The sequence below is a fragment of the Bombina bombina genome, chromosome 5 (genome assembly GCF_027579735.1).
Source record: "Bombina bombina isolate aBomBom1 chromosome 5, aBomBom1.pri, whole genome shotgun sequence".
In the NCBI taxonomy this organism is placed as follows: domain Eukaryota; kingdom Metazoa; phylum Chordata; class Amphibia; order Anura; family Bombinatoridae; genus Bombina; species Bombina bombina.
In genome coordinates, this window is record NC_069503.1 from 502,671,354 (window position 1) to 502,687,441 (window position 16,088).

General features: G+C 41.0%; 1 protein-coding gene across 1 annotated transcript in view; it reads left to right on the forward strand.

Moving 5' to 3' along the window:
* ANLN (anillin, actin binding protein) overlaps nucleotides 1-16,088 on the forward strand; it is a 130,238-nt gene that overhangs the window by 90,434 nt on the left and 23,716 nt on the right. Inside the window, exons 15-16 of the mRNA XM_053714413.1 lie at nucleotides 15,559-15,685; nucleotides 15,966-16,014. Of these exons, the coding sequence (XP_053570388.1) occupies nucleotides 15,559-15,685; nucleotides 15,966-16,014 (176 nt within the window). The remainder of the gene's footprint in view (nucleotides 1-15,558; nucleotides 15,686-15,965; nucleotides 16,015-16,088) is intronic.

A 16,088-nucleotide genomic window follows, 5' to 3' on the forward strand; every position in this document is an offset into this window, starting at 1 on the left:
GATGTTGCTGCAGCTTCAACTTTTTGGTTGGAAACTCTAGCGCAACAAGTAACAAATCGTGATTCTCATGATATTATTATTCTTCTCCAGCATGCTAATAATTTCATCTGTGATGCCATTTTTGATATTATTAGAGTTGATGTTAGATTTATGTCTCTGGCTATCTTAGCCAGAAGAGCTTTATGGCTTAAGACTTGGAATGCTGATATGGCTTCTAAATCAACTCTACTTTCCATTTCTTTCCAGGGAAACAAATTATTTGGTTCTCAGTTGGATTCTATTATTTCAACTGTTACTGGTGGGAAAGGAACTTTTTTACCACAGGATAAAAAGTCTAAAGGTAAAAACAGGGCTAACAATCGTTTTCGTTCCTTTCGTTTCAACAAAGAACAAAAGCCTGATCCTTCGTCCTCAGGAGCAGTTTCAGTTTGGAAACCATCTCCAGTCTGGAATAAATCCAAGCCTGCTAGAAAGGCAAAGCCTGCTTCTAAGTTCACATGAAGGTACGGCCCTCATTCCAGTTCAGCTGGTAGGGGGCAGGTTACGTTTTTTCAAAGAAATTTGGATCAATTCTGTTCACAATCTTTGGATTCAGAACATTGTTTCAGAAGGGTACAGAATTGGTTTCAAGATGAGACCTCCTGCAAAGAGATTTTTTCTTTCCCATGTCCCAGTAAATCCAGTGAAAGCTCAAGCATTTCTGAATTGTGTTTCAGATCTAGAGTTGGCTGGAGTAATTATGCCAGTTCCAGTTCCGGAACAGGGGATGGGGTTTTATTAAAATCTCTTCATTGTACCAAAGAAGGAGAATTCCTTCAGACCAGTTCTGGATCTAAAATTATTGAATCGTTATGTAAGGATACCAACGTTCAAGATGGTAACTGTAAGGACTATATTGCCTTTTGTTCAGCAAGGGAATTATATGTCCACAATAGATTTACAGGATGCATATCTGCATATTCCGATTCATCCAGATCATTATCAGTTCCTGAGATTCTCTTTTCTAGACAAGCATTACCAATTTGTGGCTCTACCGTTTGGCCTTGCTACAGCTCCAAGAATTTTCACAAAGATTCTCGGTGCCCTTCTGTCTGTAATCAGAGAACAGGGTATTGTGGTATTTCCTTATTTGGACGATATCTTGGTACTTGCTCCGTCTTTACATTTAGCAGAGTCTCATACGAATCGACTTGTGTTGTTTCTTCAAGATCATGGTTGGAGGATCAATTTACCAAAAAGTTCTTTGATTCCTCAAACAAGGGTAACTTTTCTGGGTTTCCAGATAGATTCAGTGTCCATGACTTTGTCTTTAACAGACAAGAGACGTCTAAAATTGATTACAGCCTGTCGAAACCTTCAGTCTCAATCATTCCCTTCGGTAGCCTTATGCATGGAAATTCTAGGTCTTATGACTGCTGCATCGGACGCGATCCCCTTTGCTCGTTTTCACATGCGACCTCTTCAGCTCTGTATGCTGAACCAATGGTGCAGGGATTACACGAAGATATATCAATTAATATCTTTAAAACCGATTGTTCGGCACTCTCTAACGTGGTGGACAGATCACCATCGTTTAATTCAGGGGGCTTCTTTTGTTCTTCCGACCTGGACTGTAATTTCAACAGATGCAAGTCTCACAGGTTGGGGAGCTGTGTGGGGATCTCTGACAGCACAAGGAGTTTGGGAATCTCAGGAGGTGAGATTACCGATCAATATCTTGGAACTCCGTGCAATTTTCAGAGCTCTTCAGTTTTGGCCTCTTCTGAAGAGAGAATCGTTCATTTGTTTTCAGACAGACAATGTCACAACTGTGGCATACATCAATCATCAAGGAGGGACTCACAGTCCTCTGGCTATGAAAGAAGTATCTCGAATTCTGGTTTGGGCGGAATCCAGCTCCTGTCTAATCTCTGCGGTTCATATCCCAGGTGTAGACAATTGGGAAGCGGATTATCTCAGTCGCCAAACGTTGCATCCGGGCGAATGGTCTCTTCACCCAGAGGTATTTCTTCAGATTGTTCAAATGTGGGGGCTCCCAGAGATAGATCTGATGGCCTCTCATCTAAACAAGAAACTTCCCAGGTATCTGTCCAGATCCCGGGATCCTCAGGCGGAGGCAGTGGATGCATTATCACTTCCTTGGAAGTATCATCCTGCCTATATCTTTCCGCCTCTAGTTCTTCTTCCAAGAGTAATCTCCAAGATTCTAAGGGAATGCTCGTTTGTTCTGCTAATAGCTCCGGCATGGCCTCACAGGTTTTGGTATGCGGATCTTGTCCGGATGGCATCTTGCCAACCATGGACTCTTCCGTTAAGACCAGACCTTCTGTCACAAGGTCCTTTTTTCCATCCGGATCTGAAATCCTTAAATTTAAAGGTATGGAGATTGAACGCTTGATTCTTGGTCATAGAGGTTTCTCTGACTCCGTGATTAATACTATGTTACAGGCTCGTAAATCTGTATCTCGAGAGATATATTATAGAGTCTGGAAGACTTATATTTCTTGGTGTCTTTCTCATCATTTTTCTTGGCATTCTTTTAGAATACCGAGAATTTTACAGTTTCTTCAGGATGGTTTAGATAAGGGTTTGTCCGCGAGTTCTTTGAAAGGACAAATCTCCGCTCTTTCTGTTCTTTTTCACAGAAAGATTGCTATTCTTCCTGATATTCATTGTTTTGTACAAGCTTTGGTTCGTATAAAACCTGTCATTAAGTCAATTTCTCCTCCATGGAGTTTGAATTTGGTTCTGGGTGCTCTTCAAGCTCCTCCGTTTGAACCTATGCATTCTTTGGACATTAAATTACTTTCTTGGAAAGTTTTGTTCCTTTTGGCCATCTCTTCTGCTAGAAGAGTTTCTGAATTATCTGCTCTTTCGTGTGAGTCTCCTTTTCTGATTTTTCATCAGGATAAGGCGGTGTTGCGAACTTCTTTTCAATTTTTACCTAAGGTTGTGAATTCCAACAACATTAGTAGAGAAATTGTGGTTCCTTCATTATGTCCTCATCCTAAGAATTCTAAGGAGAAATCATTGCATTCTTTGGATGTTGTTAGAGCTTTGAAATATTATGTTGAAGCTACGAAATCTTTCCGTAAGACTTCTAGTCTATTTGTTATCTTTTCCGGTTCTAGGAAAGGCCAGAAAGCTTCTGCCATTTCTTTGGCATCTTGGTTGAAATCTTTAATTCATCTTGCCTATGTTGAGTCGGGTAAAATTCCGCCTCAAAGAATTACAGCTCATTCTACTAGGTCAGTTTCTACTTCCTGGGCGTTTAGGAATGAAGCTTCGGTTGACCAGATCTGCAAAGCAGCAACTTGGTCCTCTTTGCATACTTTTACTAAATTCTACCATTTTGATGTATTTTCTTCTTCTGAAGCAGTTTTTGGTAGAAAAGTTCTTCAGGCAGCGGTTTCAGTTTGAATCTTCTGCTTATGTTTTTTGTTAAACTTTATTTTGGGTGTGGATTATTTTCAGCAGGAATTGGCTGTCTTTATTTTATCCCTCCCTCTCTAGTGACTCTTGTGTGGAAAGATCCACATCTTGGGTAGTCATTATCCCATACGTCACTAGCTCATGGACTCTTGTTAATTACATGAAAGAAAACATAATTTATGTAAGAACTTACCTGATAAATTCATTTCTTTCATATTAACAAGAGTCCATGAGGCCCACCCTTTTTTGTGGTGGTTATGATTTTTTTGTATAAAGCACAATTATTCCAATTCCTTATTTTATATGCTTCGCACTTTTTTTCTTGTCACCCCACTTCTTGGCTATTCGTTAAACTGATTTGTGGGTGTGGTGAGGGGTGTATTTATAGGCATTTTAAGGTTTGGGAAACTTTGCCCCTCCTGGTAGGAATGTATATCCCATACGTCACTAGCTCATGGACTCTTGTTAATATGAAAGAAATGAATTTATCAGGTAAGTTCTTACATAAATTATGTTTTTCTGCAGAGACTGTGTTGATTCAGAAAGGCTGACGGTGTCCCCATTAGGGGAAGGGTAAGCAGTAATCCTAGTGTTATCAGAGGTTTTTACTAGCTTGCATAAAGGGTTAATTTTTTGTGGGCACTCAGTTTGTGAATTTGGGACAAACGTTTTTGTGTCTGGGAGTAACGTTTTCTGTTTTATGGGACATTTGCTTGAGGGTTCTTTGGGGTTGTTTATAACCAACATGGCTTTCAGGCAGGGTTTGTTAGTTTTGTGTAGGCCCCAGCAACATCGAGTGAGGTGGGCGGGGCCTGCATTTACAAGCAACATGCAACTTCTCCTGAGGTCCTGTGAGTCTTCTGTGGGTCTAATTGAAGCTTTAAACCCCATATTTTTGCTTCCTAAGGGCAGGTAGGGCCACAGCAGAGCTATGGCAAGGTGCTATAAGGGTTTTTAACCGGTTTTAGACAATTATCAATCCGTTTTTTTCATTTGGGGGTTTATTGCTTATTAACTTGTGGTGCAATCCTTCTAAAGCTTAGTGGGTACACTTAAAATTTCAGAAAAATTGAAGTAATTTTAACCTGTTTTGCAGTTTCTGTATGCCTTTTTTTCTCTTAAAGGCACAATACCGTTTTTGCAAATTCTTTTTTTTTCATTAAATAAGCACATTCCTATCAACAAAGAGCGTCACCAGTGCCTCAGGTTCGCCCTTCTGGACAAGCATTATCAGTTTGTGGCTCTTCCTTTCGGGTTGGCCACGGCGCAGCAAATCTTCACAAAGGTGCTAGGGTCCCTTCTGGCGGTTCTAAGGCCACGGGGCATAGCAGTGGCGCCTTATCTAGACGACATTCTAATTCAAGCGTCGCCTTCCAACTAGCCAAGTCTCACATGGACTTAGTGTTGGCCTTTCTAAGGTCTCACGGGTGGAAAGTGAACGTAAAAGAGTTCTCTTTCCCCCTCCCTTACAAGAGTTTCATTTCTAGGGACTCTGATAGACTCGGTGGACATGAAAATATTACTGACGGAGGTCAGGAAATCAAAGATTTTGTCCACCTGCCAAGCTCTTCATTCCATTCCTCGGCCGTCAGTGGCTCAGTGTATGGAGGTAATCGGACTAATGGTAGCGGCAATGGACATAGTTCTGTTTGCTCGCTTGCATCTCAGACCACTGCAACTATGCATGCTCAATCAGTGGAATGGGGATTATGTGATTTAGCTCCTCAGATAAATCTGGATCAAGAGACCAGAGACTCTCTTCTTTGGTGGTTGTCACAGGATCATCTGTCCCGGGGAATGTGTTTCCGCAGGCCATAATGGGTTATAGTGACGACAGACGCCAGTCTTCTGGGGTGCAGTCTGGAATTCCCTGAAAGCTCAGGGTTTGTGGACTCGGGAGGAGGCTCTCCTACCGATAAATATTCTGGAATTAAGAGCGATATTCAATGCTCTCCAGGCATGGCCTCAGCTGGCTTCGGCCAGATTCATCAGGTTTTAGTCGGACAACATCACAACAATCATCAGGGCGGAACAAAGAGTTCCTTAGCGATGATAGAGGTCTCAAGGATAATCCAATGGGTAGAGGCTCACTCTTGCCATTTGTCAGCGATCTATATCCTAGGTGTAGAGAACTGGGAGGCAGATTTTCTAAGTCATCAGACTTTTAAACTTTTTTTTTTAAATCTGGGGGAGTGGGAACTCTATCCGGAGGTGTTTGCTCAGCTGGATCAGCTATGGGGCACACCAGAGTTGGATCTGATGGCGTCTCGTCAGAACGCCAAACTTCCTTGTTACGGTTCCAGGTCAAGGGATCATCAGGCTGTACTGATAGATGATCTAGCAGTATCCTGGTCGTTCAACCTGGCTTATGTGTTTCCACCTTTCCCTCTCCTTCCACGTCTGATTGCCAGAATCAAACAGGAGAGAGCATCTGTGATTTTTGATAGCGCCTACGTGGCCACGCAGGACTTGGTATGCAGACCTGGTGGACATGTCATCCCTTCCACCATGGTCTCTGCCATTGAGACAGGACCTTCTTATTCAAGGTCCATTCAAGCATCCAAATCTAATTTCTCTGCAACTGATTGCTTGGAGATTGAACGCTTGATTCTATCAAAGCGGGGTTTCTCCGAGTCAGTCATAAATACCTTGATTCAGGCTCGAAAGCCTGTTACCAGGAAAATTTATCATAAGATATGGCGTAAATATCTTTTTTGGTGCGAATCCAAAGACTTCTCCTGGAATAAAATCAGGATTCCTAGGATTTTGTCTTTTCTCCAAGAGGGAATGGGGAAAGGATTATCAGCTAGTTCCCTAAAGGGACAGATATCTGCTCTGTCTATTTTTTGTTGCACAAGCGTCTGGCAGATGTTCCAGACGTTCGGGCTTTTTGTCAGGCTTTAGTTAGAATTAAGCCTGTGTTTAAACCTATTGCTCCGCCATGGAGTCTAAATTTAGTTCTTAGAGTTCTTCAGGGGGTTCCGTTTGAACCCATGCATTCCATAGATATTAATCTTTTATCTTGGAAAGTTTTGTTCCTCGTTGCTATCTCTTCAGCTTGAAGAGTTTCTGAACTATCTGCATTACAATGTGACTCTCCTTATATTGGGTTCCATGCTGATAAGGTGGTTTTGTGTACCAAGCCTGGGTTCCTACCTAAGGTTGTTACTAACAGGAATATTAATCAAGAAATTGTTGTTCCTTCTCTGTGTCCTAATCCTTCTTGTATGAAGGAACGTCTGTTGCACAACTTGGACGTGGTTCGTACTTTGAAATTTTATTCTGGAAACATAGGGGTCAAAAGGCTACGGCGACTTCTCTTTCCTTTTGGCTGAAAAGCATCATCAGTTTGGCTTATGAGACTGCTGGACAGCAGCCTCCTGAAAGGATTACAGCTCATTTTACTAGAGCGGTAGCTTCCACATGGGCTTTTAAAAATGATGCTTCTGTTGAACAGATTTGTAAGGCTGCGACTTGGTCGTCTCTTCATACCTTTTCAAAATTTTATAAATTTGTTACTTTTGCTTCTTCGTAGGCTATTTTTGGGAGAAAGGTTTTGCAAGCAGTGGTGCCTTCCGTTTAGGTTCCTGTCTTGTTCCCTCCCTTCATCCGTGTCCTAAAGCTTTGGTATTGGTATCCCACAAGTTAGGATGAATCTGTGGACTCGGTACATCATGCAAAAGATAACAAAATTTATGCTTGCCTGATAAATTTCTTTCTTTTGCGATGTACCGAGTCCACGGCCCGCCCTGTCTATTCAAGACAGATAGTATTTTTTTTATGTAAACTTCAGTCAACTCTGCACCTTATAGTTTCTCCTTTTCTTCCTTGACCTTCGGTCGAATGACTGGGGGGTGGAGTTAAGGGGGGAGCTATATAGACAGCTCTGCTGTGGTGCTCTCTTTGCTACTTCCTGTCAGGAAGGACAATATCCCACAAGTTAGGATGAATCCGTGGACTCGGTAAATCGCAAAAGAGAGAAATGTATCAAGTAAGCATAAATTTTGTTTTTTCGGGTTAATGTTAGGGCTAGAAGGCTACTGCATTATCCCTATCTGTCTTGCCACATTAGATGGTATCAACCACTAAGGGTACTAACGTTGTAAATTGTATGTTTAACAAATGTCATTCTGTGTTTAGAGAAAAGAGAAAAATATTAATAAAAAAAACTTAGCAATCATACATTTGATACAAATTACATACAATACTGCAAACTCAAATGTCCAATGTTTTTTAGAAAATCACAAGCTAGCAAATGGAAACATCCAATGATTTATATGAAACACCACCTAGGGCTACTCTTCTGTTTTCCTTTAGAACCAATCTGTACAATAACCACACTGGAAGGCTAATTTGTCCACAACCATGTGAAAATAAAACGCAGGGTAATCTCGTATTCCTGCAGCCCACAAATGTTCTTGGTAGAGACTTGCTGGAGATCGAAGTGTACCAGCTCACTGATGCTGGATTTCTTGAACTGTCAGTGGTCCGATTCCAAATAGACCAAATTGCCAGGTCCCTGTGATCACCTTAAAGGGACATGAAGCACAACCCTTTTTATTTCATGATTTAGAAAGAACATGCAAATTTAAACAACTTTCCAATTTACTTCTGTTATCTAATTTACTTCATTATATTGATATCCTTTTTGAAAAGCACATAAAAATAGACTCTGACGGTGCTGATTGGTGGCTGCACATAGGTGCCTCGTGTGATTCACCCATCTATATTGCTATTTCTTCAACAAAGGATATCTAAAGAATAAAGCAAATTAGATAATATAAGTAAATTGGAATGTTGTTTAAAATTGTATTCTCTATCTGAATCATGAAATTAAAGGGACAGTCTACCCAATAATTTGTATTGTTTTAAAAGATAGATAATCCCTTTATTACCCATTCCCCATTTTTACATAACCAACACCGTTATAATATACTTTTAACCTCTGTGATTATCTTGTATCTAAGCCTCTGCAAACTGCCCCTTTATTTCAGTTCTTTTGAGAAACTTGCAGTTTAGCCAATCAGTGCATGCTCCCAGATAACTTCACATGCACAAGCAGTGTTATCTATATGAAATACGTGAACTAACACCCTCTAGTGGTGAAAAACTTTTAAAATGCATTCTAAAAAGAGGTGGCCTTAAAGGTCTAAGAAATTAGCATATGAACCTCCTAGGTTAAGCTTTCAACTAAGAATACCAAGAGAACAAAGCAAAATTGGTGATAAAAGTAAATTGGAAAATTGTTTAAAATTACATGCTCTATCTGAATCATGAAAGTTTATTTTGGCCTAGACTGTCTCTTTAAGGATAATAAAACATCTTTAGTCAATTAATAAAAAAAAGTAAAATGCAAATGTCCCCTGATAAAAGGATAAACCTAATAAGGTGTACCACACATGCAACATATTTCTCAGTCATAGCCGTTTCTCTCATGTAAAGAGACTGTAAACACATTGTAATCACGATACTTCTGGTGTCTTGCTACAGAATAACATCAGCCAAGTCTAAACTTAAATTGCATTGGTGTAAACCATTTAATACACTATCTCCATATTCTATAACCTGTGTAATCTTTTATGATTTACATTCTACATTAACTTTTTTTTCATTTTTATTCAGGATAAAAAAAACAAGATATTTTTACATAATCCACTAGATGGCAGAGTTGCTATATAAAGAAACCCGAGTACTTTGCAAATGTAGTGTATCAAAAAAATAAAAATAAGTTACATTTCTGTTGGCGTACCTTGTATAAATAATGTAAATAAAGCTTTATAGTTTGATAGTACTACATTTTTTACATCGCAATCTTATATTTGAAGTATATATTTGTCATGTTATGGAAATTCTGCATTGAACATGTGAGGAAGCAATATTTATTTTTCTTCTGTTATGTGTGATCAGTCCACGGGTCATCATTACTTCTGGGATATAACTCCTCCCCAACAGGAAATGCAAGAGGATTCACCCAGCAGAGCTGCATATAGCTCCTCCCCTCTACGTCAGTCCCAGTCATTCTCTTGCACCCAACGACTAGATAGGATGTGTGAGAGGACTATGGTGATTATACTTAGTTTTTATGACTTCAATCAAAAGTTTGTTATTTTAAAATAGCACCGGAGCGTGTTATTACTTCTCTGGCAGAGTTTGAGGAAGAATCTGACAGAGATTTTTTACTATGATTTTAACCGGAGTCGTTAAGATCATATTGCTGTTCTCGACCATCTGAGGGAGGTAAAGGCTTCAGATCAGGGGACAGCGGGCAGATGAATCTGCATTGAGGTATGTGGCAGTTTTTATTTTCTGAATGGAATTGATGAGAAAAGCCTGCCATACCGTTAAAATGACATGTATGTATACACTTCAGTATTCTGGGGATGGTATTTCACCGGAACTACTGTGTTAAAGGTCACTAATCCTTTTAATAACTATTCTCATGTTAAACGTTTTTTGCTGGAATGTAGAATCGTTTACATTGCTGAGGTACTGTGTGAATAAATATTTGGGCATTATTTTCCACTTGGCAGTTTTTTTGCTTTAATTGTGACAGTTTCGTTTCTCTTCACTGCTGTGTGGGAGAGGGAGGGGCCGTTTTTGGCGCTCTTTGCTACGCATCAAAAAATTCCAGTCAGCTACTTTTATATTTCCTGCATGATCCGGTTCATCTCTGACAGATCTCAGGGGTCTTCAAACTTCTTTGAAGGGAGGTAAATTCTCTCAGCAGAGCTGTGAGAATTCTTATAGTGACTGTGTATAAAAAACGTTGTTTTGTTTTCTTATGTACAAATTTAATTAGTGTTGTTTTTTACTAATGGGAACAAACCTTTGCTAAAAGTTGTGTTGTTTTAAAGTTTGATGCAATAACTGTTTTTCAGTTCATTATTTCAACTGTCATTTAATCGTTAGTACCTCTTTGAGGCACAGTGCGTTTTTTTTTTTTTTTTTTTTTTTTTTTTTGGTAAAAAAGATTATAACCAAGTTGTAAGTTTTTTTGCTAGTGTGTTAAACATGTCTGACTCAGAGGAAGATATCTGTGTCATTTGTTCCAATGCCAAGGTGGAGCCCAATAGAAATTTATGTACTAACTGTATTGATGCTACTTTAAATAAAAGTCAATCTGTACAATGTGAACAAATTTCACCAAACAGCGAGGGGAGAGTTATGCCGACTAACTCGCCTCACGCGACAGTACCTGCATCTCCCGCCCGGGAGGTGCGTGATATTTTGGCGCCTAGTACATCTGGGCGGCCATTACAGATAACATTACAAGATATGGCTACTGTTATGACTGAAGTTTTGTCTAAATTACCTGAACTAAGAGGCAAGCGTGATCACTCTGGGGTGAGAACAGAGTGCGCTGACAATGCTAGGGCCATGTCTGATACTGCGTCACAGCTCGCAGAGCATGAGGACGGAGAGCTTCATTCTGTGGGTGACGGTTCTGATCCAAACAGATTGGACTCAGATATTTCAAATTTTAAATTTAAATTGGAGAACCTCCGTGTACTACTAGGGGAGGTCTTAGCAGCTCTCAACGATTGTAACACTGTTGCAATACCAGAGAAACTGTGTAGGTTGGATAAATACTTTGCGGTACCGGCGAGTACTGACGTTTTTCCTATACCTAAGAGACTAACTGAAATTGTTACTAAGGAGTGGGATAGACCCGGTGTGCCGTTCTCACCCCCTCCAATATTTAGAAAGATGTTTCCAATAGACGCCACCACTCGGGACTTATGGCAAACGGTCCCCAAGGTGGAGGGAGCAGTTTCTACTTTAGCTAAGCGTACCACTATCCCGGTGGAGGATAGCTGTGCTTTCTCAGATCCAATGGATAAAAAATTAGAGGGTTACCTTAAGAAAATGTTTGTTCAACAAGGTTTTATATTACAACCCCTTGCATGTATCGCGCCGATTACGGCTGCGGCAGCATTTTGGATTGAGTCGCTTGAAGAGAACCTTAGTTCCTCTACGCTAGACGACATTACGGACAGGCTTAGAGTCCTTAAACTAGCTAATTCTTTCATTTCGGAGGCCGTAGTACATTTAACCAAACTTACGGCTAAGAACTCAGGATTCGCCATACAGGCACGCAGGGCACTGTGGCTAAAATCCTGGTCAGCTGATGTTACTTCTAAGTCCAAATTACTTAATATACCTTTCAAGGGGCAGTCCTTATTCGGGCCCGGTTTGAAAGAAATTATCGCTGACATTACGGGAGGTAAGGGCCACGCCCTACCTCAAGACAAGGCCAAAGCTAAGGCTAGACAGTCTAATTTTCGTCCCTTTCGGAATTTCAAAACAGGAGCAGCATCAACCTCCACTGCACCAAAACAGGAAGGAGCTGTTGCTCGTTACAGGCAAGGCTGGAAGCCTAACCAGTCCTGGAACAAAAGCAAGCAGGCCAGGAAACCTGCTGCTGCCCCAAAGACAGCATGAACCGAGAGCCCCCGATCCGGGACCGGATCTAGTAGGGGGCAGACTCTCCCTCTTCGCCCAGGCCTGGGCAAGAGATGTTCAGGATCCCTGGGCACTAGAGATCATATCTCAGGGATACCTTCTAGACTTCAAATTATCTCCCCCAAGAGGGAGATTCCATCTGTCAAGGTTGTCAACAAACCAGATAAAGAAAGAAGCGTTTCTACGCTGCGTACAAGATCTGTTAACAATGGGAGTGATCCATCCGGTTCCGTGGTCGGAACAAGGACAAGGGTTCTACTCAAACCTGTTTGTGGTTCCCAAAAAAGAGGGAACTTTCAGGCCAATCTTAGATTTAAAGACTCTAAACAAATTCCTAAGAGTTCCATCGTTCAAAATGGAAACTATTCGGACAATCTTACCCATGATCCAAGAGGGTCAGTACATGACCACAGTGGATTTAAAGGATGCTTACCTTCACATACCGATCCACAAAGATCATCACCGGTATCTAAGGTTTGCCTTCTTAGACAGGCACTACCAGTTTGTAGCTCTTCCATTCGGATTGGCTACGGCTCCAAGAATCTTCACAAAGGTTCTGGGTGCCCTTCTAGCGGTACTAAGACCGCGAGGGATTTCGGTAGCTCCGTACCTAGACGACATTCTAATACAAGCTTCAAGCTTTCAAACTGCCAAGTCTCATACAGAGTTAGTTCTGGCATTTCTAAGGTCGCATGGATGGAAAGTGAACGAAAAGAAGAGTTCTCTCTTTCCTCTCACAAGAGTTCCATTCTTGGGGACTCTTATAGATTCTGTAGAAATGAAGATTTACCTGACAGAAGACAGGTTAACAAAACTTCAAAATGCATGCCGCGTCCTTCATTCCATTCAACACCCGTCAGTAGCTCAATGCATGGAGGTGATCGGCTTAATGGTAGCGGCAATGGACATAGTACCTTTTGCACGCCTACACCTCAGACCGCTGCAATTATGCATGCTAAGTCAGTGGAATGGGGATTACTCAGATTTGTCCCCTGCTCTGAATCTGAATCAAGAGACCAGAAATTCTCTTCTATGGTGGCTTCATCGGCCACACCTGTCCAGGGGGATGCCATTCAGCAGGCCAGACTGGACAATTGTAACAACAGACGCCAGCCTACTAGGTTGGGGCGCTGTCTGGAATTCTCTGAAGGCTCAGGGACTATGGAATCAGGAGGAGAGTCTCCTTCCAATAAACATTCTGGAATTGAGAGCAGTTCTCAATGCCCTTCTGGCTTGGCCCCAGTTAATAACTCGGGGGTTCATCAGGTTTCAGTCGGACAACATCACGACTGTAGCTTACATCAACCATCAGGGAGGGACAAGAAGCTCCCTAGCAATGATGGAAGTATCAAAGATAATTCGCTGGGCAGAGTCTCACTCTTGCCACCTGTCAGCAATCCACATCCCGGGAGTGGAGAACTGGGAGGCGGATTTCTTGAGTCGCCAGACTCTTCATCCGGGGGAGTGGGAACTTCATCCGGAGGTCTTTGCCCAAATACTTCGACGTTGGGGCAAACCAGAGATAGATCTCATGGCGTCTCGCCAGAACGCCAAACTTCCTCGCTACGGGTCCAGATCCAGGGATCCGGGAGCAGTTCTGATAGATGCTTTGACAGCACCTTGGAACTTCAGGATGGCTTATGTGTTTCCACCCTTCCCGCTGCTTCCTCGATTGATTGCCAAAATCAAACAGGAGAGAGCATCAGTAATTCTAATAGCACCTGCTTGGCCACGCAGGACTTGGTATGCAGATCTAGTGGACATGTCATCCTGTCCGCCTTGGTCTCTACCTCTAAGACAGGACCTTCTGATACAGGGTCCATTCAAACATCAAAATCTAACTTCTCTGAAGCTGACTGCTTGGAAATTGAACGCTTGATTTTATCAAAACGTGGTTTTTCTGAGTCGGTTATTGATACCCTGATTCAGGCTAGGAAGCCTGTTACCAGAAGGATTTACCATAAAATATGGCGGAAATACCTATACTGGTGCGAATCCAAAGGTTACTCCTGGAGTAAGGTTAGGATCGCTAGGATATTGTCTTTTCTACAAGAAGGTTTAGAAAAGGGTTTATCAGCTAGTTCATTAAAGGGACAGATTTCAGCTCTGTCCATCTTGTTACACAGACGTCTGTCAGAAAATCCAGACGTCCAGTCCTTTTGTCAGGCTTTAGCTAGGATCAAGCCTGTGTTTAAAGCTGTTGCTCCACCATGGAGTTTAAACTTAGTTCTTAACGTCTTACAGGGTGTTCCGTTTGAACCCCTTCATTCCATTGATATAAAAATGTTATCTTGGAAAGTTCTGTTTTTGATGGCTATTTCCTCGGCTCGAAGAGTCTCTGAGTTATCAGCCTTACATTGTGATTCCCCTTATCTGATTTTTCACTCAGACAAGGTAGTTCTGCGTACTAAACCTGGGTTCTTACCTAAGGTAGTCACTAACAGGAACATCAATCAAGAGATTGTTGTCCCATCCTTGTGTCCAAATCCTTCTTCAAAGAAGGAACGTCTTTTACACAATCTGGATGTAGTTCGTGCCCTCAAGTTCTACTTGCAGGCAACTAAAGATTTTCGCCAAACTTCTTCCTTGTTTGTCGTTTACTCTGGACAGAGGAGAGGTCAAAAAGCTTCTGCTACCTCTCTCTCTTTTTGGCTTCGTAGCATAATACGTTTAGCCTATGAGACTGCTGGACAGCAGCCTCCTGAAAGAATTACAGCTCACTCCACTAGAGCTGTGGCTTCCACTTGGGCCTTTAAGAATGAGGCCTCTGTTGAACAGATTTGCAAGGCTGCAACTTGGTCTTCGCTTCATACTTTTTCCAAATTTTACAAATTTGATACTTTTGCTTCTTCGGAGGCTATTTTTGGGAGAAAGGTTCTTCAGGCAGTGGTTCCTTCTGTATAATGAGCCTGCCTATCCCTCCCGTCATCCGTGTACTTTTGCTTTGGTATTGGTATCCCAGAAGTAATGATGACCCGTGGACTGATCACACATAACAGAAGAAAACATAATTTATGCTTACCTGATAAATTCCTTTCTTCTGTTGTGTGATCAGTCCACGGCCCGCCCTGTTTTAAGGCAGGTAAATATCTTTTAAATTATACTCCAGTCACCACTTCACCCTTGGTTACTCCTTTCTCGTTGATTCTTGGTCGAATGACTGGGACTGACGTAGAGGGGAGGAGCTATATGCAGCTCTGCTGGGTGAATCCTCTTGCATTTCCTGTTGGGGAGGAGTTATATCCCAGAAGTAATGATGACCCGTGGACTGATCACACAACAGAAGAAAGGAATTTATCAGGTAAGCATAAATTATGTTTTTACTTTACGGTCTCTCTAATCCCATTGTTCCCCTGCAATTCTACATACACATAATCAACTCCTTAAGTCTCAAGAAGCTCAATGAAAAGAATATGGTTTGGAGTGAAACAGATCTGCACATGAACCTAAGTGAATGTAAAACCTATAAATGGTATTATTTTATTTAACTAAAACAAATAATTAAGGTAATGAAAGTTTTTCTTCAAATAAAGTACAGTTGAAAAGTTGATCTCATAGTGTATATTCTAAAAATAAAACCATTATGTAGAAAACCATGATTTTAGTCTAATCCACCCTGTATAGGCGGCAGAATGTTTAATGGTCATCTTGCTTTATTTGTAGATTCCGCAAATTATTATTTCTTTATAATGATCAGAGCGGGAGCTGAAAACATTGTGGCTTCGCCGTTGGCGAGTATCTCAAGCTCCATGAAAGGAGATGCTCTTGCATTTCCAACAACGTTTACATTGTAAGTAGATGTTCTTTTAGAATTGCAATATTTACTTTTTTTATTATTTATTGCATTTTCAGATTATTCTATATAGTGTTTTTCTCCCCTATATAATATTTGGCAACCCCCCCCCAAAAAAAAAAAAACCCAAAAAAACAACAAAACCAATAGAATGTTACTGTTCTGTAAGGGCCAGCAGTGTAGGGTCGATAGTTAGAAAATTAATACACCCGCTAGAGAATATCATTTTAAATTTTGAATTGGTTACCTGTTAACTCAGTCCATTCTTTCCTTACAGGGAAGATGTTTCCAATGATTTTGAAATCTCTGTTGATGTTTACAGTTTGGTGAGGATATTATTTTTCAAAAATATGTAAATATTCTCTTATTTTAAATATATACACTCCGCAAGTTAATACAT